Source organism: Sparus aurata, chromosome 16 (genome assembly GCF_900880675.1).
Source record: "Sparus aurata chromosome 16, fSpaAur1.1, whole genome shotgun sequence".
Taxonomy (NCBI): Eukaryota; Metazoa; Chordata; class Actinopteri; order Spariformes; family Sparidae; genus Sparus; species Sparus aurata.
The window spans coordinates 12825141-12851637 of record NC_044202.1 but is presented as its reverse complement, the minus strand read 5'-3'; the positions used below and the strand labels follow the sequence as shown (position 1 = coordinate 12851637).

At 41.2% G+C, this 26497-nt stretch overlaps 3 protein-coding genes across 4 annotated transcripts; 2 read left to right on the top strand and 1 right to left on the bottom strand.

Annotated features, from left to right (window-relative positions):
• The first annotated feature begins 1091 nt into the window (after positions 1-1091).
• On the top strand, positions 1092-14902 carry znf292a (zinc finger protein 292a). The gene is made up of 8 exons (XM_030391564.1): positions 1092-1357; positions 4156-4310; positions 5923-6001; positions 6291-6426; positions 6543-6745; positions 7075-7211; positions 8056-8197; positions 8319-14902. The coding sequence occupies exons 1-8, from the start codon at positions 1208-1210 to the stop codon at positions 14466-14468; spliced, it is 7152 nt and encodes a 2383-aa protein (XP_030247424.1). The 5' UTR covers positions 1092-1207; the 3' UTR covers positions 14469-14902.
• Positions 14903-16023: 1121 nt separating this feature from the next.
• Positions 16024-22945, top strand: orc3 (origin recognition complex, subunit 3). Of its 2 annotated transcripts, none has more exons than XM_030392077.1 (20): positions 16024-16207; positions 16367-16418; positions 16532-16629; positions 16951-17089; positions 17403-17507; positions 17652-17815; positions 18229-18362; positions 18484-18643; positions 19186-19299; positions 19411-19544; positions 19674-19737; positions 19817-19933; positions 20045-20124; positions 20879-21012; positions 21199-21290; positions 21413-21510; positions 21598-21739; positions 22101-22217; positions 22432-22511; positions 22691-22945. In XM_030392077.1, the coding sequence occupies exons 1-20, from the start codon at positions 16184-16186 to the stop codon at positions 22794-22796; spliced, it is 2154 nt and encodes a 717-aa protein (XP_030247937.1). In that variant the 5' UTR covers positions 16024-16183; the 3' UTR covers positions 22797-22945. The 2 variants fall into 2 exon arrangements, with proteins under 2 accessions (XP_030247937.1, XP_030247936.1); XM_030392076.1 differs by having other exon boundaries at positions 21196-21290.
• Positions 22946-23329: 384 nt separating this feature from the next.
• LOC115566273 (akirin-2-like) lies at positions 23330-26040 on the bottom strand. The gene is made up of 6 exons (XM_030392078.1): positions 25850-26040; positions 25332-25511; positions 24975-25118; positions 24686-24835; positions 24204-24275; positions 23330-24042 (listed from the first exon to the last, which is right to left on the bottom strand). The coding sequence occupies exons 2-6, from the start codon at positions 25507-25509 to the stop codon at positions 24032-24034; spliced, it is 555 nt and encodes a 184-aa protein (XP_030247938.1). The 5' UTR covers positions 25510-25511; positions 25850-26040; the 3' UTR covers positions 23330-24031.
• Positions 26041-26497: the final 457 nt, after the last annotated feature.

Genomic DNA, 26497 nt, shown 5'->3' with positions numbered 1-26497 from the left:
CAGCTGCTGTGAAGATTTCAGCTTTTCAAATCAATTTTGGATCTTTGGGCTTTTAAGGACTTGGATTTTGCTGGACGAGCTGCATGAATGTTTTCTTTCTTTCTTTCTTTCTTTTATGGTTGTTTATCAACATTTTAAAACACATCCCCATCTACTTCAGCTGTCTAGGACAATGCTGCAACACTGTTGAACACTGTGAAGCTCCAGAAATGTTTGGTGCACTACAAAACTTCACCAGACTTTCCATCAGGGGGAAGTAATGAATTACATCTACTGAAATTGCTGTAATTACGTCATTTTGGGGGGTTAAGTATGCATTGCACCATGTAATCAACTTGGTTACTTTTAAAATCATAATTGAGTACTGAGCACAATTTGAAATAACATCTTAACCCTCCTTTCATCTGCATTTCTGAAGCCAGTATGGCTATCCGATCACAAACAGGCCGATGAAAACCCTGACACACGTACTACAGACAATAAAACAAAGCTCTGCTGCAGGCCCAGCTCTGGAGAGATGACTGCGACCACTGACACAACAGCGCAGGAGTTGGGAGTCATTTAGACTAAAGATTTAGAAAAAAAGAAACCCCTTTGATTGACTGAATGCCTGCTATTAATAATGCATTAAAGTAACTATTGCTAGCGTGTGAGATTATTCATTCACATATTATTTCAAAACCAGCAGTTTTACTTATAACTAGTAATATTTCAGGAATGTACCTGTTCTCACTACAGATGTTCAGCAGTCATGAGGCGTGGGGGTGAGAGGATTAAGACTGAATTTTTCGTTTGTGGGTGAGCATATCCTCTAACTAAGAACTGTAGTAGACCTGACTTACAAGACAAAAATAACTCGGAACCTGCTAGGACCTAGGACCAAATGACTTGAGTCACATGTCTGCTGCCTGGAGGTCATGTCTGACCTGCAGTATCTGTGGATGGATGGTGTGTTCAGGGGACATCCAGCCGTCCTGCGATCAGCTCATGAAGCAAACATCTCACGTCCAGCCTGTATGCGGAGTGTGATTCTCTGTCACTGTAAGGTCATTGATGCTTTGTTGACATCAGGGGTGTGTGTGTGTGTGTGTGTGTGTGTGTGTAGAGCACACGGTGTGCTCACCCTTCCCCACCCCCCTGCGTGCGCGTGCGGGTGCGAGTCTGGCAGCGTAACATCTGTGCGTACGCGGTCGTGATTGTTGTGAAGATGGCGGAGGGGGAGACAGAGAAGGAATATGACACACGGAAAGCTATCGAGGAGCTCCGAGAGCGGTTCCAGGGTTTGACCACAGCTTTGAAAGAGAGCTCGCAGTCTCCACTGGAAGCCTCGCTGCATTTCTGCCAGGAGTTTTGCCAGGTTAGCCCGTCCTCCTGCTGCTCATCCCGGGCAGCCTGCAGCCCCTCTGGCTTCCTGGCCGAGGATGCGCGTCTACGTTTGCTACAACAATGTAGCTAAGGAGCTAGCTGCCTAGCTAGCTGCCTGGGCATTTCGAGATGGGGGAAAAAAACTCCTCGGTGGTTTTCAGCCTTTCGTACAATGATGTTCGCCTCTGGCTTGCACTTATGTGCAAAGTCTGACTAACCACGCGAGGAGAAGTCACGCAAATGTGTGCGCGCTTTGCTTGTGTTACTCGTATTTTCCAGGCCAGATAGCTACTAGCAGATGGATGTTGCTAGCTGTTATGCAGGGTCCCCCTGTCCTGTGCAGTGGTCATGCTGTGCAAAAAATACGATAGCTACGTTAGCGAGATTTTACAGGACGATTGCATTGATATCCATTGAATTATATCGTTGTTCCCCTCGCAGAAAACACTATTCAGGCGTTATAACGCTGCATCTGCACGCTGGTTTAAGTTTTAGCTTGGTGTAAAAAGGGGTTACTTTTGTGAAAGCTGCTCTATCGTAACGGAAAGATCAATGATTTTTCCAAGGTGCTAGCCCAGGCCTTGTGCACTAATTAATCCTGCCCACCACATCAGCGGAGATTGTTTATTACAGCCACATTAATCAGCGCCAGCAAAGAAAAAAAAAGATGTTGAATTGATGTCAATGTTATAGCAAAGCGATCTGGCTGCAGCTGGCTGAGATTTAAAAAAAAGGGAAAGTGTGGCAGCAGTGGTCACTGACTCCATTACACATCCTCCTCATTAATGTGCCCTGACCACGTAAATCTCATGCGAGGGGTCTCCGTTTACCTGATATCAGCTTCGTACCGCGAGGATTGCACCAAATTACAGTTTGAGTCGTCGGTTTTGTGTTCGTACCGCGCTATAAACCCGGCGGAGAATTCATTCAACTTAAAAGTTATTTGTGGGGGAAAATGGGACGAGCCTCGGAACTGAATGCTGTGGTTGTGTGCAGCGAAGTCCTGATGGAGACTTATCTCATCAGAAAATAACCTGCAGGAATAATAAAAGTCACTCGGGGTGAAATGGATCTGCGTGAACATTGTGTGTGTGTGAGGAAGAAATGGAGGGACTTTTCAGAGATGAAGGTTAGGCGTCACTTGAGCTGAGTGAAAAGAAGAAAAAAAAGAGGGAGCTTTCCTTTTTTTCTTTTCTTTTCTCTCGTTTTTTTTTTTTTTTTTTTTTTACAGAGCTGCATAACTTTGGTGCTTTGTCTGGGGTCCACATCTTGACTGTATTTTTTATAATCAATGTGTAATAACATGTTAAATATTTATCCAAATGTATTTTTTCATCCTTGATGAGATTTATTTATTGCTTCATTGGGAGGTTAAACTGTGGATTTTTAAATCAACGCATCCGGAAAAGCTTGAAGTTTCACTGTAATAACCATCACATCATTCAGTCTTAGTACATAGTAAATCATACACGATTAAATCTCTTTTTTCTCTAAATGTATGAAGTTATAGTTATATTTTCTTTATAGAGGCAAAGTCCCGCCCCTAGCTCCTGTGTGCCCCATTGGACCTTATTTTGGAAAAATGCTCTGTTTTTGATCTGTGATTTATAATCCTGTTTGAATTGTGCTTTGAATAACACACATGATGTTGGTTGGTTAAAAAATGATAATTGCAATGTAATAGACGCAAGTCGAGAAAGTCAGTTTGTTTAAGATAGTAAAATACCATTTAGTGAACTACCTCGTCTCGCTCATTATACGTCACCAACACGGCCGTTACCTCAGCTCTGGAAAAAAGTGTTAAAGGTATGAAATCAGAATAAATCTGGCCATGCTGACAGATGCAACTTTGCAAAAGACAGGTTAGTGAGCTTTGTGAGCTAACTTATATTCAGGACCGACTCTCCGAGGTATTGGTGAGTGTTAAAACAGACAAACTTCAAACAGGATCAAAACATTTAAAAAAATATATTTTTAAAAGCGACTCAAAATAGCCTACAAACCAACTATTATTTTTGTTATCGATTGATCTATCAGTTATTTCCGGTCTATAAATGTCAGAACGTTATGGCTGCACAATACTGGAAAAAACTAACCTTGCAGTAGTTTTGTTTTCTGCGGTTTGTATTGTAATTTTAAAAAATATGTGAATTTCCTTGAGTAGCTCGATTTGGAAAGAATCATTCTAGAACGACAGGGGTGATTTAACAAGGGAAGTGCATTAAAAATGTTTAAACAATCAGCCTGCGCAAGCTCACAAGTGTACTCACAAACTCAGTGAGTGCAAATATAAGCAAGCGTCATGGAAAATGAGAAACATGTGAGTTTTAGTTTCGTATCAAGCAGCAAAAAAGTTTGGGCTTTAAGTATTTGAGTTAATTTGCCTTACATGACATAGACAGCCTATTACACATGCACATATGTTGATATTGATGATGAAACTACTATGGTGCAGTCCCACATTAAAGAGCTATTTCAGTTTCGCAGTGTTCAGGCTGATGTATCCAAATTGGTTGTTTTATCTAGAGAGTCGCCCGAATACCCCAAATTCAGCGTACATTCATTTAAATGAGAAAAAATCTGCAAATCCTGAAGTTTAAGAGGCTAGAAACAGAGCTTTTTTTTCATTTTTGCTTGATGAAAGACTAGATATCATTGATTAAATCTTAGATTTGTATTTCTTCCATAACAGTCTGTCGTTTTTTTAGCATCAGCTCGACTTTGACCGCCTTAAAATCAATCAGTCTGAGAGTGAGTTAATTCTTATTGTAATCTTTTTATGTTTTCCAGGTCCTTGTGGAACATGCTGGCCGTTGGAAAACTGACGAGGATCCACTGCCTTTGCTGGAGGTCTACACTGTGGCCATCCTCAGCTTTGCTAAGGCAGCCTCCTGTCTCTCCTCCGAATGTGAAAACGCGCCACTCCTACTTGAAAAGTTAGCACTGTGAGTAGAAACACACTGCAGAGAAGATCTCTCAGTCCTGTACATTTCATTATTTGATATACATGGGCCCACATATTAAAATTTTTTCAAACAGTGTCTTTATTATTAACTAAATGTTACATATTAATGACAGAATTAAAATGTAAAATGCTTTAAGAAGTATTTCACCCCTCGAAAAATGGCCCTTGCATAAAACCGGGCTGTCAATGCAGTGTAGATTTTTTTGAAATTGGTGCAACATGAATGAAGAAAACACGGGAAAGGAGCTATAGTGTTCCCTTTGGCTCAAAATGATAAAAATTTACAATAACCAGAAGGCACTGAGCGTGATGGGTGGCACACCTCAAGGGCGGTTATTGGCTTTGACTTGGCGTTACAGGAAACAGTAAGGTGGATGGCTGGTTACAAAAAATATCATATTACAGCTAAACAGAACACTAAAAAATGTTTTTGAAAATATTTTAGTTGAGAAATAAACAACAAACAGGATCTTGGTTCATATTTGATAAGCACTGCCAAGTTTTAAAGTTTGATCAGAGATTTTTCAGCATTCGTTTTCACAAAATGAGAGACAATACTGATGCCACTTCTCGATCTTTCTTTACTGCAGATGTGTTAACAGAATCTAAGTTTATAGTTTATCAGGGTTGCCTAGTTTGGACAGTTTGATTGAAGTTTTGTAAGACGCCCCTGACTTGAGTCTCTCTCTCTGTCTGGATCCGACTATACTTTTTGTGTCCATGGATGTAGGCATTCAAAAATGCAGAAGTACAATCTGTAGTTGATAAAACAGCCATAAAATCCACAAGGTGCCACTTTTAATATCATTTAGTGGGGGTTCTGGGTGCAAGCAAAATAAGAGAGATAAGTTACCATTGTTCAGTTGCATCATCTACCAACTTTGTAGTAATACAAAGGCGAAATTGGCAAAATTCCGGTTTGAGTCTAAATTTCCTGAATTAGTTGAGGTGGCAAAGAGAGAGTTACAGGTTTGCTTTTGCTAAGTTTGCTTTGCTGTCACACTGGTGTTGTTAGGTTTGGCTGAGAGTGATCTCTTTAGATATTACATGAAAGATGCACAATATTTGACAATAAGAATAAAAAAAAAAAAAAAAAGCACATCCAAATCCCAGCGGAAATTTAGATATGAAAAGTTTGGAAATATGCTACAAACGGTATTCAGGAGCTCTTCAGCTATCCGCACAATGTGCTCTTGAAACAGTTGTGGAGGCAAAGTCCTTGAGGCTGTAATACAGAACAGAAATGTAGGCTACCTCTTGGGGAGCTTCGACATATTTGGGATGAGCTGCACGCGGAGGTGCAGTGCATACACAAAATGAAGGAAATCAGAGGCAACAGCTAGCACAAGGATGTAACTTAATTAATTATTGATCACAGTTACTTATCTGCGTATTCTAAGATTTTGTCTTTGCATATAAAAAAAACCAACAGTGACTAAATCAGCTCCTGAATAACACCTCTCTCTTTACGATATTCAAAAATGCCACTCTGGTTTACAGCAGCACATTTCATGGCTACCCTTATTTTGTGTAGCGTGTACACATCCTTGACCTAAATGTGGCTTTAACAAATGACTATGTTGGATTCGCAGGAGCTGTGCGGAGCTGCTGCTCTTACTGCCCCAGCATGTCCCTGGTGCCTTATGGGAGGAGTTTCAGTCCTCCATGAAGGTCAGTATCTCCTGTGCTGTTAGGAGACTTTTTCTGAGGCGTATCTCTGCAGCGATAAGCAAAGAAAAGCTGACTGTTAGTCATTAGAATGCAAGTAGTTTAGTTCATCGTTTTAACATAATGAAAATAAATGAGATGAATGTTTGGATCAGTAGGCTCATTTTAGATAATGTGGGAGAAATGTAGAAACCGTTGAATGGTAACACAAATTCCTTCAAGTAACATAACAATTGACTCATTGAGGTTTTAGCAATTTATTTACTACATATTTATTTATCTTCTGTTGCAGTTGGCACACAGCCTTTTGCAAGAAAGTGGGAGCACACAGCTTTGTCTGCTCTCAGTTCTGGCACAGGAGGATGGCGTCTGGTCCAACACCACACTAAGCAGCATCATGTCAAATCTAATCCCGCAAACTGAGCAAGGTTAGTTCTCACTTCCTAAATTGAACAGTTGTAACTGCGTGAGATTTATGATTGTTCAGTGTGTGTGTATGCAGTTTCTTATCACTTGTCTCCGTCTTCTCCTTTTTGTTCCTTAGTTCATGAGTTTCTTGAGTTGGAAGGTCCCACACTTCTGAACATGAGAATAAAGCACCTAATCAAAGTGGACAATGTCGATAAAGCTGCTGTCCTTGCAAAGATATGCTCAGAGTATCCGGGATATGAAGGAAAAGGAAACTTCAAACAAACCTTCTTGGTTTGCATCTGCATGACAAAAAGTCAGGAGCAGCTAATGGAAGAGGTAAGAAATGACACAGTACACACAAAGTCATCACATCTAATGCTTGATAATGTACCTGTTACAGTTCTTACATCTTTAACCCAGCAAATTACCCAATAATACAACAGGAAATTGAAAACAATAATGTTTGAAGGTGTTTTTATTTAAACAAATAGACTATTGGACTGAAAATTCACTGATATGAAATCTAACAGCAAAACCCATTAATGTCTCATCACTTATTTGATTTTTGTACAAAAAAAGGTTTGAACAGTCTGTCAGATAGTTATTTGATTTTGTTTAAATTGACTAGGGTTTTATTTCTCTCTTTCTCTCTCTCTCCATAATAGATTGCGTCAATAGACTGTAAAGATGCTCTTGAAATGATCTGCAACCTTGAGTCGGAGGGAGACGAGAAAGGAGCTCTCTCCATGTGCTCTGCCTTTCTCAAGCGACAGCTTCTCCAAGGAGATGTTTATTGTGCCTGGTGAGTGTTGCTGTTTGTGTCTGATAAATACTCTTAAAACACTTTCAAAATGACCCCCAGGAATACAGTGGTCATGGAAATGATTAATTATGCAATTGGGTGAAGCAATTTCTGCAATAAACATGTTCACAGAGATACCATCACTGTTGAGCAGAGCACATTCGGACTCTGAGTGTGTGTGTTTTTGAAGGTTCATGTCTCCTAATAGCCTAATGCTTGAGGGACTGTAGACTGGCTGTGAATGAATGAGTATAAATGGTTTACTCTCTACAAGCCATAACTGCAACAGCAATGGTCTAGTTAAACATACATCTTTAATTTGTGTACTCAGAATACGTGTATAAATAAAGCTGCAACAATCAGTCACTTTACTCATTTCTACTGCTTTGATAAGTGATTTATCATTTACATAGTTTTTTTAGGACAACGTATCAAATATTTGATGGTTCCAAGTTCTCAGATGTGTGAATTAGCCGCTCCTCGGTGTATCATATTATAGTGAAACTCGTTTCACACCATTGGATGCCAAAATGTGGTGCAGCAATACAAAAAATCTGTGTATGACTTTTCTGCTTGACAAGTAGGCACACCAGGTCCGGTGCGAGTAATCTGTGGTGCTGTATACCATTTTTAGCTCCGCTTTTCTTTTTGGACAAAAATCCATGGTTGATGTTAAAAGGCTTTGCGATGTGTGTTTTGGGGTCTTTTGGCTTTAGTTCAGACAAAGCAAGACATATTCTAATGGCACATTCCAATCTTTCAGATTGTGATGGGTATTCAAATGTAACAGTAATAAAAATAATGGTGAGTTGTTTTTAACAGTTATATTTGTGATATTTTCCAGGGAACTCACACTGTTCTGGAGTAAGCTACTCATGCGTTTAGAGTCGTCAGCGGATGCATTTCTCGGACACAGCAAAGAGATGGCTCTCCTCTGTAGAAGCGTCTGTCATATTCTGTTCCTAATCAAAGTAATCCAAAATGAGGTAAGAAAAATTGTGCTCATAACCATTCACATAAAGAATTACTCAAACTCTTAAGATACTGCATCTGTTAAATGGATCTTAAAGTCAAGTCTTTGGTGTTTATGTTTGTATGTTTCTGTAGGTTGGAGAGGTGGGGCTTCCAGTGTGCGTGGAAATGTGCATTCAAGCTCTGAAAATGACCTCCAGTGACCACAAGGATAGCAAGTCTACCATCTGCAAGACTATTTCCTGCCTCTTGCCAACTGATCTAGAGGTTAAGCGTGCATGCCAGCTCACAGAGTTCCTCCTCCAGCCTACCATTGACTCGTATTATGCTGTGGAGTCACTGTACAACGAACCTGACCAAAAGCCTGAGGAGGACGGAAGTCTACCAGTGCCCAATTCTTTACGGTGCGAGTTACTGCTGGCCTTGAAGACACAGTGGCCTTTTGATCCAGAGTTCTGGGACTGGAAAACACTGAAACGCAACTGCTTGGCACTGATGGGCGAAGAGGCAGCTATTGTGTCATCTATTGACACACTCAATGACACAGACGAACAGGAGGTGGAAAGTGCACTCGGCAAACTCCCTGAATACAGAGACCTGGAGGATTTTCTGTTAACCACTACAAATGAACTCAATGAAATCACGGATGAAAGAGAAAAAAACAGAGAGGCTAAAAAACTTCGTGAGCAAGGTTTTGTGTCTGCTCGGTTCAGAAATTGGCGAGCCTACATGCAGTATTGTGTTTTGTGCGACAAGGAGTTCCTGGGTCACAGAATAGTTCGCCACGCACAGAAGCATTTCAAAGATGGAGTGTATCTTTGTCCTATTTGTGCTGACAGTTTTGAAAGTAGGGAGGTTTTAGAGCCACATGTAGCATCACATGTAAAGCAATCTTGCAAAGAGAGACTAGCTGCAATGAAAGCTGCTAGGAAGGTAACCAAACCACCTCAGTCACCTAAAAGTCCATCAAAGAATACAAAAGTTGCTGCCAAGATGAGCATGAGTCCCGTTAAGATTGAACCCCAAATTGGTGACCAATTGGCATCCCCTGTTAAGATAGAACAAACTACATCTGACACACACATAAGTCAAGACTGTTTCTGTCCTGTCAAAAACTGTTCCAAGGCTTTCAAGTTTTTCCGAAACCTCATGGCTCATGTCAGATCTCATAAGGATGATGAAGAGGCCATGAGGTTTTTAGAGATACAAAAGCAGAAGGTAGTGTGTCAGTATTGCAGACGGCAGTTTGTTAACGTAAGACATCTTAATGATCATTTGCAGATGCATTGTGGCAGCAAACCATACATATGCATACAGTTGGATTGCAAGGCCAACTTTAACTCCAATTCTGAGCTTCTCATGCATAGAAAAACACATCCTGAATTTAAGGCCCAGTGCATGTTCCCTAACTGTGGCCAAGTTTTCAGTGAGGCCTACTTGTTGTATGATCACGAGGCTCAGCATTACCTTACTTACACCTGCCAAACTGATAATTGCGGCAAAATATTCTACTCACAGTCTCAATTCCTGTCTCACCAAGAGAATCATAGTACAAATGATGCAGCAAGGAGTTTGCCCATCACAAACCAAAACCCTCCTGTCACTCCAAAAGAACAACCACCACTGGAGAGCACCCCGAGCCTTGAAATGATTAATACAGATGTATATTTGAATGAGGCATCTAAGGCGAACACATCACCAAGCACATTACAAGAAATTGCTAAAGATGTAGGCCTAGGTCCTGTGAGAGTGAAACACTCAATTGAAAGCATGCTGAACTCTGCAGGAGAGCTTGAAATAGAAGAACCAGAGCAATGCTTTACTCCTCTGACAAGCCCCACTCCAGCACCAGTTGATGTGACACCAGCACCTGAGGCTCCTCACGCGCCCCCAAATGTGGTCGGGCAAGGTGAAATCCCTCCAATATATCCTGTACCTAGTGCCACAAATCCTGTGGCAGGACAACAGGGAGAGGTTCTTGATAACGTCCAAGGCAACAAAGCTCCTAAAGCAATCACACAAATAATTTCTCCAAGTCAAATCAAGACAGAAATTCCTTCTTCAATGCAAGGATATCCTTCCAGCACGCCTGCTGTAACTGCTGGAAGTGAAGAGAATCTGCATTGCTGCCCATATAGTGACTGTACCAGGGCGTACAGTACAAACAAAAGTTTGTCTAGGCATGTGAAGAAGCAACATCCTGAAATATTTGAAGACTGGAAATTGGCTAAGAAATATAACAAAGTGGCTAAAATTACAGCAAAAAAGGCACCAAGTGGGCCAGCGTCACCCAGTCAGCCTCAGAACATGTGGAACAGGCAGTCAAATCAGCCTGGGGTACTATGCAACAAACAGGGGATGCAGCAAATGGATTACCAAACAGGATGCTCGACCTCACCTGCCCAATGTTATCCTGGATCAATGGAGCCCGTGCCTATCACGCCAATGGTGAACCCCACACACTACCCTTCATGGGGAAGCCCAAATAATCCCAGCGGAATGATGCAGTCAGATATGTCCCAGTCATGGTCTGCCCCTCCAGTGAATAACTGCTATCCAGATGCCTTCAACATGAATGAGTACCCATCTCGCAGCTATCCTCAATGGCAGGCAGACCCTTATCAAACCACGCCGTCTGTCCCATCTGACAGAGACCATTCGATGGTAGCGGTGCATGGTCCCACTACATCACATGCTCCTTCAGATTCAAGTTTGATGTCCCAATATGTGTCAAGCTCTCTGATGCTTGACAACGGAGGGCAAATACATAACGGAGGGCATCAATATGGACTAATGCATCCAGAGGGCAGTGGAGATGGTGTAGATGTGAGAAAAATTAGTCCAAGTATGACAAGTCAGTTGGATAATGGAAACAGTCTCTCAACAATTGACAGCCTCCCTGATGGAGGTTATCACACTCCATATGATCAGCGAGAAAACTCCTGTCATACTCAAGGCTCATCAGTTGATGTTCCCATTAAATGTCTGAGCCCAGAAGCCCAGATTGCATTAAAACCCTCACACGACGTAATTAAAAGAGAGAATATGTCCACTCCTGGTTATGAGCCGATGGACAACTCTGTTGATGAAATGCTCAGTCCACCAAGTGTCACTCAGACAGACTTTCCTTTCGAAGAGGGCTGTTCGAATGTTGACTGTGAGGCTGATGCCATAGAGGAAAAGGCGAGTGACCCCGACATGCAGAAAGGAAAACGCAGCAGGCTGAGCAAGAGAACCAAATGGCCAGCCATCATTAAAGATGGCAAAGTCATCTGCAGGAGATGCTTCAGAGAGTTCACAAGCACCAAGTCTCTTGGGGGTCATTTGTCCAAACGCTCACAGTGCAGGCCTGTAGATGAAATAGACCTTACGGCCGATCTGCCAACATCTTTTCTTGATTTTCTCAATGACCCCCATGTCCCTGACACTAACGGAGGAGTATTCAACATGTCAAATGGTGATTTCTCACAGGAATCCTGTAGCTTGACCACTTTGACTTCACCAATGGTGTTGAAACAAGAGCCCCAAAATACAAATATAATGGACTTTTCAAACTCAATGTCCATTCCCTCTGAAAACCAGCAAGACAAGGCAGTAGAGCTGGCTAATTCAGCCCTCGCTGTACCTTATCAGGAGGATCACTTGATGGAAATCTCACATGCCTTTCAAAGGCTTGATTTGATTGAGGCTGCACAAGAGAAGATGCGGAGTGCTCTTTCGTTAGAACAAAATGTCAGTCATTGTGATAAAGCCCCCGAGATTGAAAAAAGTAAATTACTGAGTAAAAGTGATGACAAGCCCTCTGAAAAGGTACCCAAACCTTTTAAATGTGACCAGGATGACTGTGAATACTCATTCATGACAAAGGAGGCATTATTCAGACACTTGACTAAAATGCACGATTACACTAATGAGATGATAGAAGAACTTAAAAGAACCCCATCCAAACTGTCTCCATATCCTTGTCAGATATGCCCCAAAACATTCACAAGAACGACAGGTTTGAGAATTCACTATGAAAAAGTGCATAGATTGTCAAAGGCAGAGATTCAGAAGCTAAAGATCAGTGCTCGAAACAGGCGTGCATTTAGGCTTAACAAAGAAAGCACGCCTATTAGTCGTGCACCCACTGATGCCAACAGCAGTCACACAACACCATCTGCCTTGGTGTTACCTTCTATAAAACAAGAACCGCTTGACGTTGCAATTGCACCTCAAACAGACAATGAGAACAATCCAGAGGTTCCTCAGATCACCTCACCAGGAGATTCAGTTACACAGGGCTTCATTCCTGACGCATCAACTGTTACACAACTACCATCACCTCCCAGCTATTTGACTGATAGGTCATTTGGTGAGTTAGCACCATCAGATCACGTTAAAACCCCAGAGCGACCAAAAGTGGCTGTTGTAAACAAGAGTCCAGATGTGAAACACAAATCCAGAAATAAAAAAACAGAAATACAGGAGAATCTCAGTCCGGTTGGCAAAGCAATAGAGCAGCAGGGACGATCAGATGCATCATTAAGCAAAGTCAGAGAGCCAATGTCCAGCCCTGCTTCTGCATCTGCATCTGCATCTGCTTCATCCTCCCCAGAGAAACCTAGCAGCTCCAAAAACACACCGACGAAGGATGAGCTCCATAAGAAAGACAAATCTCAGAAAAGGTTGAGTCTCAAAATGTGTGAAACAGATGCCTACAGTCCATATAGACCATATCGCTGTGTTCATGAAGGATGCACTGCTGCATTCACCATCCAGCACAATTTGATCCTTCATTACAGGGCCATGCATCAGGCAGCCCTGCCCCCCAGTAAACCTGAACCTGAGCCCGAGAAGTCTCCTGTGAAACCTGTACAGGAGAGCATTCAGAGTATAAGCAAAGATCAGGAGGTCAGGTGTCAAGTGAAAGACTGTTCAAGGGTGTTCATGGGAATCACAAGGTTAGTGCAGCATTACCTCTTACTTCACAAGTTTAGCCGTGACAAAGCCACCGCGATGATGGCCAGTATGACCATAGGGACTTTCAACTGTGATCGGCCAGAGTGTGCACTCCCCTTCAACAATGTGGAAAAGTACATTGAGCACATTAAGAATTTCCACAAGGAAATTGCCATCTCTGAGAGCGGCTCAGTTGATACAACTTTTAAGTGCGAGTATGAGGGATGCGACCGCGTTTACACTACGAAATCAAACCTCCTGCGTCACCTGATAAAAAAACATGAATATGTTTATGACCCTAAAACAAGTGACGGAAGACGGACTAAATCAGTAGGGCTCTTCATGGCTGTTAGCAATGGGAAAGAGAATGTGGAAAGTAAATTTAAAATGAAGAAGAAAAACACTAAAAAGAAAGATGGCAAGTCCATTGAGCACTGGACTAGTTTTGGAAAGCCTACACTAAAATCCCATGAGGAGGCTTCAGCCATGTGCACCAAGAAGTACACCCTGCAGTACCCATGCATGATAATAGGCTGTGACGCAGTGGAGCGGGCTGAGAGAAGTATATTTAAGCATTACACCACTCATGGCCTCACAGAAAGATACATTGAAGACCAGAGGAGCCAGTTCATTTTCTGCAAAAAGTACCCGCGTGCCAGATTCAAAGATTCAAACAAGTCAGAGGGGGCGTCAAGCTCATCTTCTGAGGAGACCGAGCCAGAAGAAGGCGAAAATCCCAGTGACGAGAAAACAGACGAGCTGGAGGATCGATTAGGTCAGGAAGACAGCAAACTGTCCAATGACGATAGTGCAGAATCTCAAGCTTCCACTGGGACAGAAGGGGGGACTAAAAGAGGCCGTCCCAGAAAACCTGTACATCCTACACCAGCTTGTCCAGAGAGGATGCAGACCCTTAGGAATCGTACGACTGTTAACAGTTCCAGAGAGAACTCAAATCCTGGTACACCGACAGCCCAAGAACAACGTGACGACGGGGTTACGTCAGGGTCTTTCAAGCCTTTAGGACTTGAAGACTCTTTTCTTAAGTTCTTGGAAACCTCAGAGTCTACACAGACTTCCAAGCGCAAATTAAATGACAAATCTAGTGCTGAACTGCCGTCCAAAAGACAACAAACTCACAAGCAGAAATCTGCAATGAAAAGCAAAATAACTGGTTGTGAAAATTTGGTAGACTTCAGAAATCCCCTGAATCTAAAATCAGCAAACAATGTCAAGATTGTCATTGATAAAACATTTTCAGACGGTGCTGATCTCTTGCTAAAGCAGCTACAAGACATGAGGCCCATAGTCATTATAAAAAAGTGGCTTTATAGCGGATCATAGCCCACAATTTTGTGTTCAACTCAATCTCACTCAGGATTTGAGAAGTTATGCTGCAGAATGGTTTGTTTGTTAATGCATCAGATTTCCAACTGATAACAGTCATGGTCACAGTAAACGATGATATGGCCTATTTTGTACTTAACGAAATATTGTCTTGGATGATTTTAAGTATGTATGTTAGCTATAATAACCAGGTAATCTATAGGGCATAGATTTTAGAAACATGTTTGTATTTATGCTTAGTACTGAAGATGTTTTTTTTCTTTTGCTAAATGGAGACTTTTAAAGAAAAACAATGTTTTTATATATCCCTATGGGATTTCAAGTTCTGTTTGTATTTATTTCATCCTTTTTCAACACTAGTAGACCTATCTGTAATATTTACATGTCTTCCACAAAGTGTTCAATAAAATGATACTGGTTTTTGTAAACTATTGTCCGCTGATCTTTTTGTGTTCATTTTCGGATAGAAAGTAGACGTATAGTGGGCAGCATATTATACCATTGCTAAATTTATGAGGAAACACGACAGCAGGATTACTTAATTAAATCTTCTTGTCTGAAAAGTTTTTTTTACAAAAAATTACACATATCATTTGGTAACTTTCTCCAGCAGTCTAGCTTCAGTTGAAATAAACAGTAGCCTATAGGTATGAATGCAAATTAAAGAAAGTAAGTATTTTTAAAAAAGGGCTGAATAAAGTCCTTTCCAGGTCCCTGTTTTTTTCAGAGCAATATTAGAGTATTCATTGACACTAGAGAGATATAGCTGAATATCAAACACGCCACATAAATAACTGAACGAATACAAATTCAACATTCAAAAGTTTCAAAGCTGATACTATTATGTAAAATAATACTGATGAATATGTGTCATCAGTGATAGTATGTAAATGTTCATTTGCTAAAGTACTGTTCTTGAGCACAATCTGAGATACTTGTACTTCACTTGAATATTTCCATTTTCTGCTACATCATAGCTGGACTGAACTACAATCTAGAGACAAATATTGGACATTCTACTCACTACTCAGAACATTTCTAAATGATTTATTCTTATCTTTATATCCAATCTGATAATCAACCAGGCAGCTAATCAGTTGATGCAAAGTATACAGCACATTTGCAGCCAAAAATGCCTTCTGATGATTACATAGATTTGATATCAGATGCTTTTAAGACTATTACTCAAATGATATTCATGTCGATTCAGTTTAACCAAAGTAAAATAATTTAACAAAATATTTTTACTTTTACTCCAATGTGACTATAAGGTAAACAACGCTGATTATCATATTCAGCGTTAGGTAGCATCGACCTATGCACGTTATCTGTGAACATGAATGTTAACGAGTGGTGTTCAAGATCAGCAATGTTGACAAATTCCACCGCGGATAAAACCGGAGATTATGGTAATGTAAACAAACATAACGGAAGTTAAGACACGTTAACATGGCTCGTCTCGTCACTTGTTTAGGATAGTTAGTATATTTTATCAAACCGGAGAGCTTCAAATGTTTATAAACATACCCGCTTAACCCAACCTGAATTGAACACAACCACTTCCGTCAACGTCACTGTGGCGGGAAGTAGCAGCTGCTTCGTAAGGCACTGCACAAGCAACATTTTAAACAAATATTTTGCCTTTAAACAGGCACAAATCCAGACTGAAGTATCCTGAATACAGAAGTGTCGTACGTGTAGCGAATGCTGACATGTCTACTTCCTCTGTGTCAAAGGTAAAGTAATATTCTCATGTTATTCAACGTTAAACCTCATGAAACTAACCTGAGATTGGAAAATCGTGAAAACAACATGGCCACTTCGAAGTTAAGCGTCTGTGTTCAAGTGTAAAGTTAACGGGTACTTTTTGTAACATTTTGCTGTTGATGTTTCAGGGCTGTTTTGTTTTCAAGCCAAGTGCGAAGAAGAAAAAGACGCTGAGTTTGGGTGAGTTGTGATCATGTTTACAGCAGAGTATCCTCAGCAGCTACAAATGAGCTTACAGTCAGATGAATAGAAATGTCAGAAGTTGTTCACACTGTGATTCCATTCCTCCACAGAGGATCACTTCAGCCACGGCTGTGAAAGTGCTGAGAGCAGTGAAAAGCGGTTCAAGCTTTGTCAAGATCTGTGGGACAAAATTAAATCGGACACAGAGGTAAGAGCAGATATTCAGCACGTTGTTGTCTTATGGTGGTGTCCTCATCAAACATGAGGGTATATGATGCGTTTTGGAGCTCTCCTGTGCCCTTTAGTGGCCAGCTACAAATGCAAAGCCGTGTTTTACAGTGACACCACACAACCTTGACAGTGCATTATTGTAAACAAAACTCTCTGAAGCACTGTGCCTCTGAAACCAGTTATGCATAAGGAGACAGTAAACAATATTAGCTGTGAACAAGGTCTCACAAACAATTAATGGTTCTCTTTTTTTGATTAATACAAACAATTTAAAGACAATGTTTTTCCTGATTGTAAGGTTTTACAGGATGACCTCAACAGGAAAATCTTGGACAGTTTGCTGGACTTCACCAGGAAGTGCTCCTCCACTCGCCAACTCAGCGACTGGGCGTCACAGATGAGGGCCAGCGAGATTCCCACAGCGGCTCTTGTGCTCGGTAAGATGTGTCAATATATATGAATTCTGAATATTTTTGAATTGTTTCACTGCTTTGTTTCTGCAGTAGTAATATATTTGCAGAAGCTCATTCTCTTTTCTCTGACAGCAGGGAATTATTTCAAAAGGCGTAATCTAAAGAGAAAAAAAAAACCCAATGCTCATAAAAAAGTGTGATATTTAATATTTTCAACAGTCTTTCTGTTGCTCTGTGCTGCTTGCCAGGAAAATAAGTCATATCTCTTCATTTTACAGTGTTGCTATTGATGGTTTCTCAAAGCCTAAACTGTTATGATGTCCTACATCCTTGTTAGGTGTGAATGTCCCAGACCATGACATGACCTTCCAGAGTTTGTCTGAACTGCTCCAGCAGTCTGTCACCCCTCATGTGGCCTCTGTACAAGCCAAAGAGTGTGGAGGTAAGGGCCTTGAATACGTAAAGAAAATTGTCACTGTGATTGTCTCTTCGTATCTTAGAGTTTTAACGATAGTGGCTTAATACTTACTTTATCACGTACCCCTAGAGCAACATGTGCAATATGTTGCCTGCTTTATCATTTCAGCATTGAAGCATTTGATGAAGAGGGTCTTGGAGAGGTTGATGGGCACTGATGTGACTGTAGATGATGAGGAAGAGGAGGAGGCGGAGCAGACCAGCACTCCGCTCCACAAGAGCGTGCACTGCTCACTCAGTACGCTCTGCGATTGGTACAAGACAAAAACAAAGGTGGGACCATGAAGCTCAGTTAGTGATGATTTAATATTTGTCGAGCTTGGGTATCGATTGATCTGCAGATTATTTTCACTATTAGTTGTCTAGTCTGTAAAGATGTAATAAAATGTTGTGAAAAATACTGATCACAATTTTCCCAGAGCCCAGATGACATTTTCAAATTACTTACATTGTTCAGCCAGCAGTCAAAACCCAAAGACTCTTCATTTACTGTCATAAACCACAGAGAAAAGCAACAAAATCTTTACATTTAAGAAGCTGGAACCAGCAAATGTTCAACTTTCTGGACTTGGACAAATAGTTGGCAGTTCATTTTTGTTTGATCGATTACTTTTCCAACTGTTTCAACTCTACAGTTAGGGGCACAAAGAGACTTTCATCTCCTAAACATTTTCCCTGTATTTCAGAAATCCAACACTCCTGGAAAAAAGCGAAGCTCTCCTTCCAGAGATGATCCACAGCAGCCTCCTGTTGTAATTATTTTCAAGGATTTAGAGGCTTTCAACCCAAAAGTTCTCCAGGATTTCATACTCATCTGCAGGTAACTAGAAACTCTTGAGTCAAACCATTCTGACTGCTTCTTTGTGAGTTTGTTACTGCAGCAGCCTCCACCTGTTTATGGAATAATTCAAATGTTTAAAATGTTGCTCTCTGTTCAACAGCCGCTACATAGAACGCCTTCCACTGATGTTCATCTTTGGCATCGCCACGTCACCTAGCACCATCCAACACATGCTGCCCCACTCCGTGTCGTCCCTGCTGTGCATAGAGCTCTTCCAGTCCCTGTCCTGTACACAGCACCTGGCCACAGTCATAGACCAGGTAGTTTCACTCGCACTCATGTGAACGCACGTTCTTTACTCAAGTAGAACTACAGTGACTTGTGTAAAAGTTGAAGCACTGATTCAGCTTCTTTACAAAAGAAATATCAGGCTCTGAAATGTAATCAAAGCATAAAAGTAAAACGTTTCCCTCTGAGGAACACTTCTACCAGCTACCAAGCTAACTGAACCTCAATCTCAATCCCGGGAAGTCAAATACCAACATTTTGGGTAGATGAAGAAGCAAAGAATCAAGAAAATAAGTCAATCCAGGCAGAGGGCTTCAAGGTCCTTGCAGATGGGAAACACTATCACGCCTTTTATCCCCATTAGAGTCTTCCTCTCTGTCTGTTTCCATTTAGTCACAGCTTTACATAATTTCTTCTCGCCATGGCCTCCAGTGTGTGATATGAACCTCTCGCACACATTAAAACTGAAGTAACCAGCCTGTACAGCTTTTTCTTTATCAGGCTGTTTTATCAACTTTTTAAATGAAATCCCAGGAAGTGAAATCGCATTTTTTGTGCTCTGTGTTTCTTCCAGTTGATCCTGACACATCACTTCCCTTTTAAGCTCAACGCTAAAGTGCTGCAGGTGCTGATGAGCATCTTCCTCTACCACGATTTCTCAGTAAGAAACTTCATCAAGGGCCTTCAGGTACAGAGTGGCTTTGAAATACTTAACCCATCATGTGTGTCTTTCTGCAGATGATGTCTGCGGATGTAATTCAGACCTGTGGTAAACAAACTCTGCTTTGTCTCGCTGCAGTTGGCCCTGCTGGAGCACTTTCACTCTCAGCCTCTCAGCGTACTGTGCTGTAAGAAGAAGGACGCTCTGCTTAATGTGATGCAGCTCAGTCACAGCGATTTGGAGAGGATCAGGAATCTGCCGTCCTTCAAGAGGTACAGAAACACACAATTAAAGTTAATCTCTTGGTAGACAGAGAATTGAACTTCTGTTTTGTGGTGTTTGGCTTATCTGTTCAAGTATAAACCAAGCCTTTAAATCGAGTCCTACCTGTGATTTCCCAGGTATGTAGAGAAGCAGGAACCTCAGGAACAAGTGAACCTGTCTAAGGACGACACTCATTTAAAGGTGCATTCTTTTGCCTCTGCATTTAATCAGCGCGCATACCTCGAAAGAATCTAATGCTTTAGGTTATTTCTGTTTTCAGGAGGTGTGTCAGAAGCTGATAAAAGGCCTTCACAAATACCACAAAAACTACTATCCTGTCCTGAGGTGTCTCCACACTCTGACCTCATCCTTACCTCGGTACCCCCTCGGAAAACAGGCAAGAAATGACTGCTTTATAATTGGTTAAAACAAAATTTGGACAAAAGTCGAATAGTGTCATTTTAAGAAACCTGGCTGGATGTAACTCTGAGTTGTCTGCGTGTGACAGGTCAGAGAGCTTCATTTAATATGTCTGGAGAAGAATGTGTGGGAGAATGAGGATTACCAGACAGCCATGAAGCTTCTCAGGTAAGTCCAGATATTTAACCTGCATGTCAGTAAATGGGACCAGCAAACAGGCACCCCCAAAATGAGGGGTGAAAGAAGAGGGAAACAAAATTTAGAGTAAGAAAACAGTAACAAATGGAAAAAAAAGGTGTCTTCCTTCAACAGAAAGAATAGACAAAGTGAAATTATGCTCAAAAATCAAAGTCTACCATCCACCCTACAAAAAGAAAGCACCTACTGATCAAAGGTATATACGATGCACACAAGGTTGCAACCAACACACAGCACAGCTGCTGCCGTCTGGCCCCCTGCCAGCCTGCTAACATAATTATAACCTGTTAACATAATCATGAATTAGTTGTAACATAATAACGATGTTGTCATAATGCATAATGAAGACCTGATGCAAAGTGTTTGACCGTAGAAATGTAGTTTACCTTTACACGCATTTATATTTCAAATTTGGAAAACATCATCAATCTTAATATATCCAAATGTTGTTCTTCTGTCCCTCAGCCCACTTTATTTACACATTTCACCACCAGACAGCAACAAATCCATGGATATTTGGAGGATTATTGCTCCGCCAGGTGGACAAATAGCTGTTAATACGCAGTAAAATAGTAATTGCCTTTGTTGTTGGATACTGGAGGTTTATTTTGCAGGAGCTCTCCTGAACAAACCAGACATGAGCCTAACAACAACAATCTAGTCTAAAGTTAGACTTTAAAGTCATACCACTCAGTGTAAACCTAAACTGTGTTTTTGCCTCCAGGATGCTGGCTAAGGATGAGCTGGTCGCTTTGCTACAGAGGTGTGTGGAGATTCTGCAGCCTGTCAAGTCAAAGAAGATGAAGAACGCTTTTCTCCAGCTGACAGACCTGCTCACCAAATTCAAGCAGCTGGACAGTAAGTCGTGAAAATGAAGGCTGAGCATCCACATGAAGTTATTTTCTGTGTGTGGATTTTACTTTCCCCCATTTTGCCATGGGCTAGCCCCTTTTCTCAAATAATTCCTGGGAATAGGCAGTGGAAATGTGACACATGCACAACACTCCTTAAAAATCTTGTCTTTTGTCTTGTTCCTATAAGCAGTAGCTGCTGAGCCTCCCCCCTGTGTGGAAGAACCCATCATCTCTCCAGTGAGGAATCTTCAAAAGAAAACAGATCTGTTCCAGCTGCAGAAGGTTTTTATGGTTTTATGAAGAATGTTATCATCCCAGCATTTCTTTGAAGAGATTCTCCACCTTGCTAGTGTGTTTATAATACCCTGAGTCATAAGTGATCTGGTTATTCCTGTGTGCTCTAGACGCTGCTGGAGATGAACGAGTCCCGGAGAGCCAAGAAACTGAGCCCGTTTGAGGTTCTGAGAAACGAAGCTCTCGAGTTTCTTGACAATTTAGTGAAGTAATACATTTCACCGTCCTGCTTGACCGAATTAAATGACATATCCAAGCCTTCTCAGGCTAACGGCTCTCTCTCTCTCGAACCCAGGAGTCACCTGTCTCCCCCCGAGTCTCACACACTGAATGAAGTTTGCTACTACACCTCTTCTGCCACTGTGAGACGCCACCTGAACGCTACACCTCGCACCTCCATTCAGGCTGCTCTCAACAGCCCCTACTACTATCTTCAGGTACAGCTAGCTAATATTACCAAGTGTGTAATTAGCTTAACATGAGGAGAACCCGAAAGCAATGAAAGTATTCAAGTATAGTGATAATTTAACTATTCTATTCTTTGGAAAATTAGAATTAGCCAACGCATATTAACCATTGACTAGCTTCATATTACCATGTGTGTGCATGTTGGCTCTTTGTCATTCTAAACCTGGTCTTATTGCCTTATTCTACATGAACACATTCATCAACTACGAGACCATTAATGAGAGTTTTCCCTCAGTAACCTCCACCAGCTTACCACTAGCTATTTTATGTCCATGTCTTTTGTTTGGGCCCTCATCTACATTTCCTAAAAATCTACCCTGTCTCTTGTAGAATGACAGACTGAAGACAGTGGATGGGAGTGTCTCAAATTCTGCTCCCGATATCTGCATTGCGTACAAACTCCATCTGGAGTGCGGCAGGCTGATTAACCTCTACGATTGGCTGGAAGTGAGTTTATGTGCTGAATACATTTTATATTTGGCCAATTACCTTTCAACTTTTCCTTCCAAAGTTTGAGGGTTGGAGAGTTTTGTTTTTCATTCTCTAGAGGAGGCTGTATTGATTCTGTGGATCAATGTGTCCCGTTATTGATCTGAAAATCAAATATTGGCCAGGAGTAGACAGGACATTGACTGAATTGAAAACCTGTGCTTGCTTTCAGGCCTATGCCACAGTGGTTTCTGCTGCTGAGGGGAACAATCCAGATTCTGACAATTACGGGAAGGTGGAGGAAGTCAAACAGTATCCTTTCATAACTTTATACACCAGTGTTTCTTCTGTCACGCTCTTTCAGCATTTCATTACTTTATGTTATGAGTTTTTGATTCATTTAATATGTTTAACTTCATAGCAGATGAGGTGTTTGGGTATTTGTTTGAAATCCACAGTGAAGAAATATTGTTCCTCAGCTTGTTCTCCAGTGCCCGTTTCATCAGAGCTGTGTCAGAGCTCGAATTTCTGGGCTTCATCAAGTCCACCAAACAGAAGACGGACCATGTGGCTCGACTCACCTGGGGAGGCTGCTGACCCGAGAGTCCAAAAAGAAAACGCACCGCACACTTCTTGACCACACCGGTGGCTGCTGTTCTTGAACAATTAAGCTCTAATCACATTTGACTTGGATTAATATTTTGGATTGTATTTTCCCCTCAAATAAAATCAGTAGTGTCTGATAATCATGAATGTCTTTTTTTCATAGCAGTGTAGTACAGGCCAACTCCACCAATTTTACAAATTAAAGTGTATTAAATAATGCTTGATACAAGGAAGTGTTTTTAAACATTTATATTTGTTTTCACTAGAAACAACTGGTGGACCAAATGTATCTTTAAGGCAGGCCAACTCTGGCCCATGGGACCTACTTCTGGCAGTCCAGAGCTGGTGACATTATATTGGATAAAAGGCAGACATCTCTACATCACCAAAGCAAGCAAGCAATATCACCAAAAAGAATAAACAGCAGAAAAAGGAAAAATTTAACATTTTGGTCTTAAAGTGAACTGTCCCTTAAAAACTATATTTAGGGAAAAGTCTGACTTTCATAACTCTAGAAGAGGATCAAGGTTCCATAGTGTAATTTACTTCGAGGACATCAGTTCATATAATGTACACATACCATCGAAATGTCTGACATGCCTCAAAATATTTCAAGTCTTAAAAGATTTTTATTGTTTTGTCCAATAAGATACATTGGTTTCAAAGTTACCAGCAAAATAAAGTCAAAATAAATAAAAACACTGGTAGGGAGGGGGAAAAAAACAAATTAGCCCACTTTATGCTCAATTTAAAAGCACTGAACTGAGGATAAACTGCAAACGTATTCTCTCCGTTCAGCTGTGTTTCTTCCACTTCCTCTCAGATTGACCAGCAAACTTTAAGTAAAACTCTGCGCCGCTTTATCATATTTACATGTAACAAACAAGAAAACAAGTGACAAAGCCTGGAATGCTGGGAATCATTACAAAAGTGAGATAACTGTAGATTACACGTACAGCAGGAGGAACATAGGCCACTGGTAGAGATAGGGTCCATTAATTTACATTAGGAAGCACCTAGTTGCTTACAACAGAGTGGTAACAACTGACGAAGCTCCATATAAACCTTTGCCCAAAGACAGAAATATGGCACAGTAAGAAAAGTTTCATTTAAATTCGCTAAACTGAATCTCTTACAATGATGAGCTTTTTTTTCTCCTTTCTTGAGATATCACATGACAGCTTGCAGCAAGAGAAGGCCGTCTTGCAAAGATTTCTGTGCCACACTCAGGAAACATCTGGAGAGAAGAGAGATGAAATAAAATACAGAAAGCAGACATGTTACTTCAAAGTTCAAAGGCGGAGCTCAAAACCAAGATCCAAGACTTTCTCACTCACAGAGTGCCAAGAGAAACAGGAATGTGGAGCCATGATTTTAGATGAAATGAAAAGAACTCACAGCTTGCTGGTTGCTCCCCGAATCGTCGCATTAACTGATCATGTGTGAACTTCACAAAGGTGTCATATTGTTCTGAAATTTACAGGACAGGATATCAGGAGTTATTATTGTACAACCTCATGCCAAACCCTAAGGACAATGTGCATTGTTGGAATAAGACTTGGATTTTGTCATTTCCCCAGAGCCTCGACTTTTAATTTCTCACATTACCAACAACATTTATGTAGTCAGGGACCCAATGATTAATTGATTAGTAAAAACAAAAACAAAAAAATGCCTCAGTGACTCTTCCTGAGGGTTCAAATTTTTTTTTTTAAAGCACTTTGTTTTAGAGTTTTTCCCTTCCCAAAATCAAGAGTCTAAGGACAGGTTTTATTGTACATGAAGGTGTTCTGATTTAAAGCTATATACATAAAACTGACTTGACTTGAGTGAGTGATTTCCGAGTCACAGTAAAGTATCCTTGTTCCTGGTGTACCAACCTGCCAGTTTCGAGGTCATGGTCTCCTCATATTCCTCCCGCACCTTCTCTTCCCTTTCTTTCAGCAGACGTTCACAGATCATTCCAACTTGTCTGAGAGTGAATAATGGCTGTTCTTTTCTAGTTGGAGAGACGCCTCCAGAAGACGTTCCTGTACAAAGTCAGACAGTAATGTAAGAATCGTGGTGTTTGGATCTTTTTTTTGGTGGCATTTCTAAATCTGCCTGGAGACATGTCACAGCGATTCTGGACGGGTCTACCCTGTGGGCAGTGTGTGTTACTCAACCAACCTGGCATACTGGAAACATTCATAGTAGACGACTGGGATGGGGATTCTGGAGAATAGCAGCACTCTGACTGTTGGTAGCCTCCATCTAGATGCTTCCTCTTTTGAATGCGTTTGTACTCCTGCTTGATGCTGTTGAGGATTTGTTCTAGCGGGACAAAAGATGGTAAAAAAGAAAAGAAAAAAAAGACAGATAAGGTTCATTAGCGAAGACAAAAGACCGCTGTCCTGTTAGAAGTCTTTGACTAAACTTGATCACCGGTGAAGTTTTTTTTTTTTTTTAATGGTTTCATATACTGTGGTTCAACGTGTGGCTAATGGTCAGCAAGCAGGCCAACTTGAATGACATTAGTACCATTACCTGCACTAAGTGTTGACGACGACTCTCCAAATGGCGAGGGCTCCATGCTAAGATACTTCCTAGGGGATGAAGATGAGGACGATGGGGACACGGGGATGCATCTTCGTCTTTTTGGGGACGTAGGACTCATCAGCGGATCGAAATCCATGGTCCTCTTCAGGGTGGCTCCACACGCCATGACTTCAGTTTGTCAAAGGGAGAAAGGGGGGGTCAAAATACCGAAACAAGACAATAATGAAGCGATAACATCAGGTATTTCAGATAACTGCTAGCTATGGCTATTCTTTCACACGACTAGCTAATAACAGCGTGGAACGGTCCCCTCAAATGAGTTTTCTTCCCTGAGGAATACATTGTGAGCATACTGCGCAGCTGAGGCTTTAAATATTTGCTAGCAAGCTAACGTTAGCTGTGCCTGCTAGCTAATAATCAAAAAGAAAACAAAGCTAACGTTAGCTTTGGCTGCCGCTGCTAGAACTATGCGCTTTGGAGTATATTTGAATAAAACAGCTTATTACCTTCTGGGGAGAATGTAGGACTGTCCGACTAAGTTGAGCAACTCGTGTTGTTGTAAAAGTTGCTTCCAAAAAGTTGAAGTGACGATCCGCCGGCTGCGGGCCAACTGTCTGAAGGGGAGCTAGCTAGCGCAACTTAGCTGCTTGTTTTTGATATGAGGCTGTCGGCTTCTCCGACTCGTGACGTCAGGTGTGAAAATACTCTGCAATGCATTCTGGGTCATGTAGTGAAACCGTAAAAGGCGATAAATTAAAGGTTTATTAGAGCCCGAATCAATCAATCGATCAGTCCTAATTATTTTATTTTATTTAGTTACAATACAACCTCAGTGTACTATCAGTGATCTACAGCTCCATTCATTGGTGTGATCTGTCCACCAGAAATAAAGGACAAAAGATGGATGATGTCTGGTTTTTATCCACAGGAGGGCAGTGTTACACAAAAAAAAAAAACACAGGGCCTTAACAGCTGTGGGTACCAAACAGTCTAGGGATCACAAAGGTGATTTATTTGGTCATAAATAAACATCTAGATTTGTTTATCTGTATCTAAAAGTATGCGCATTTTTTCGTATGTGAAAAACAATTTTCATCTCTGAAGCCTTAAAGTCCACAAAAATTCCTCTCTCGTTCAACTACTCATTATTCACG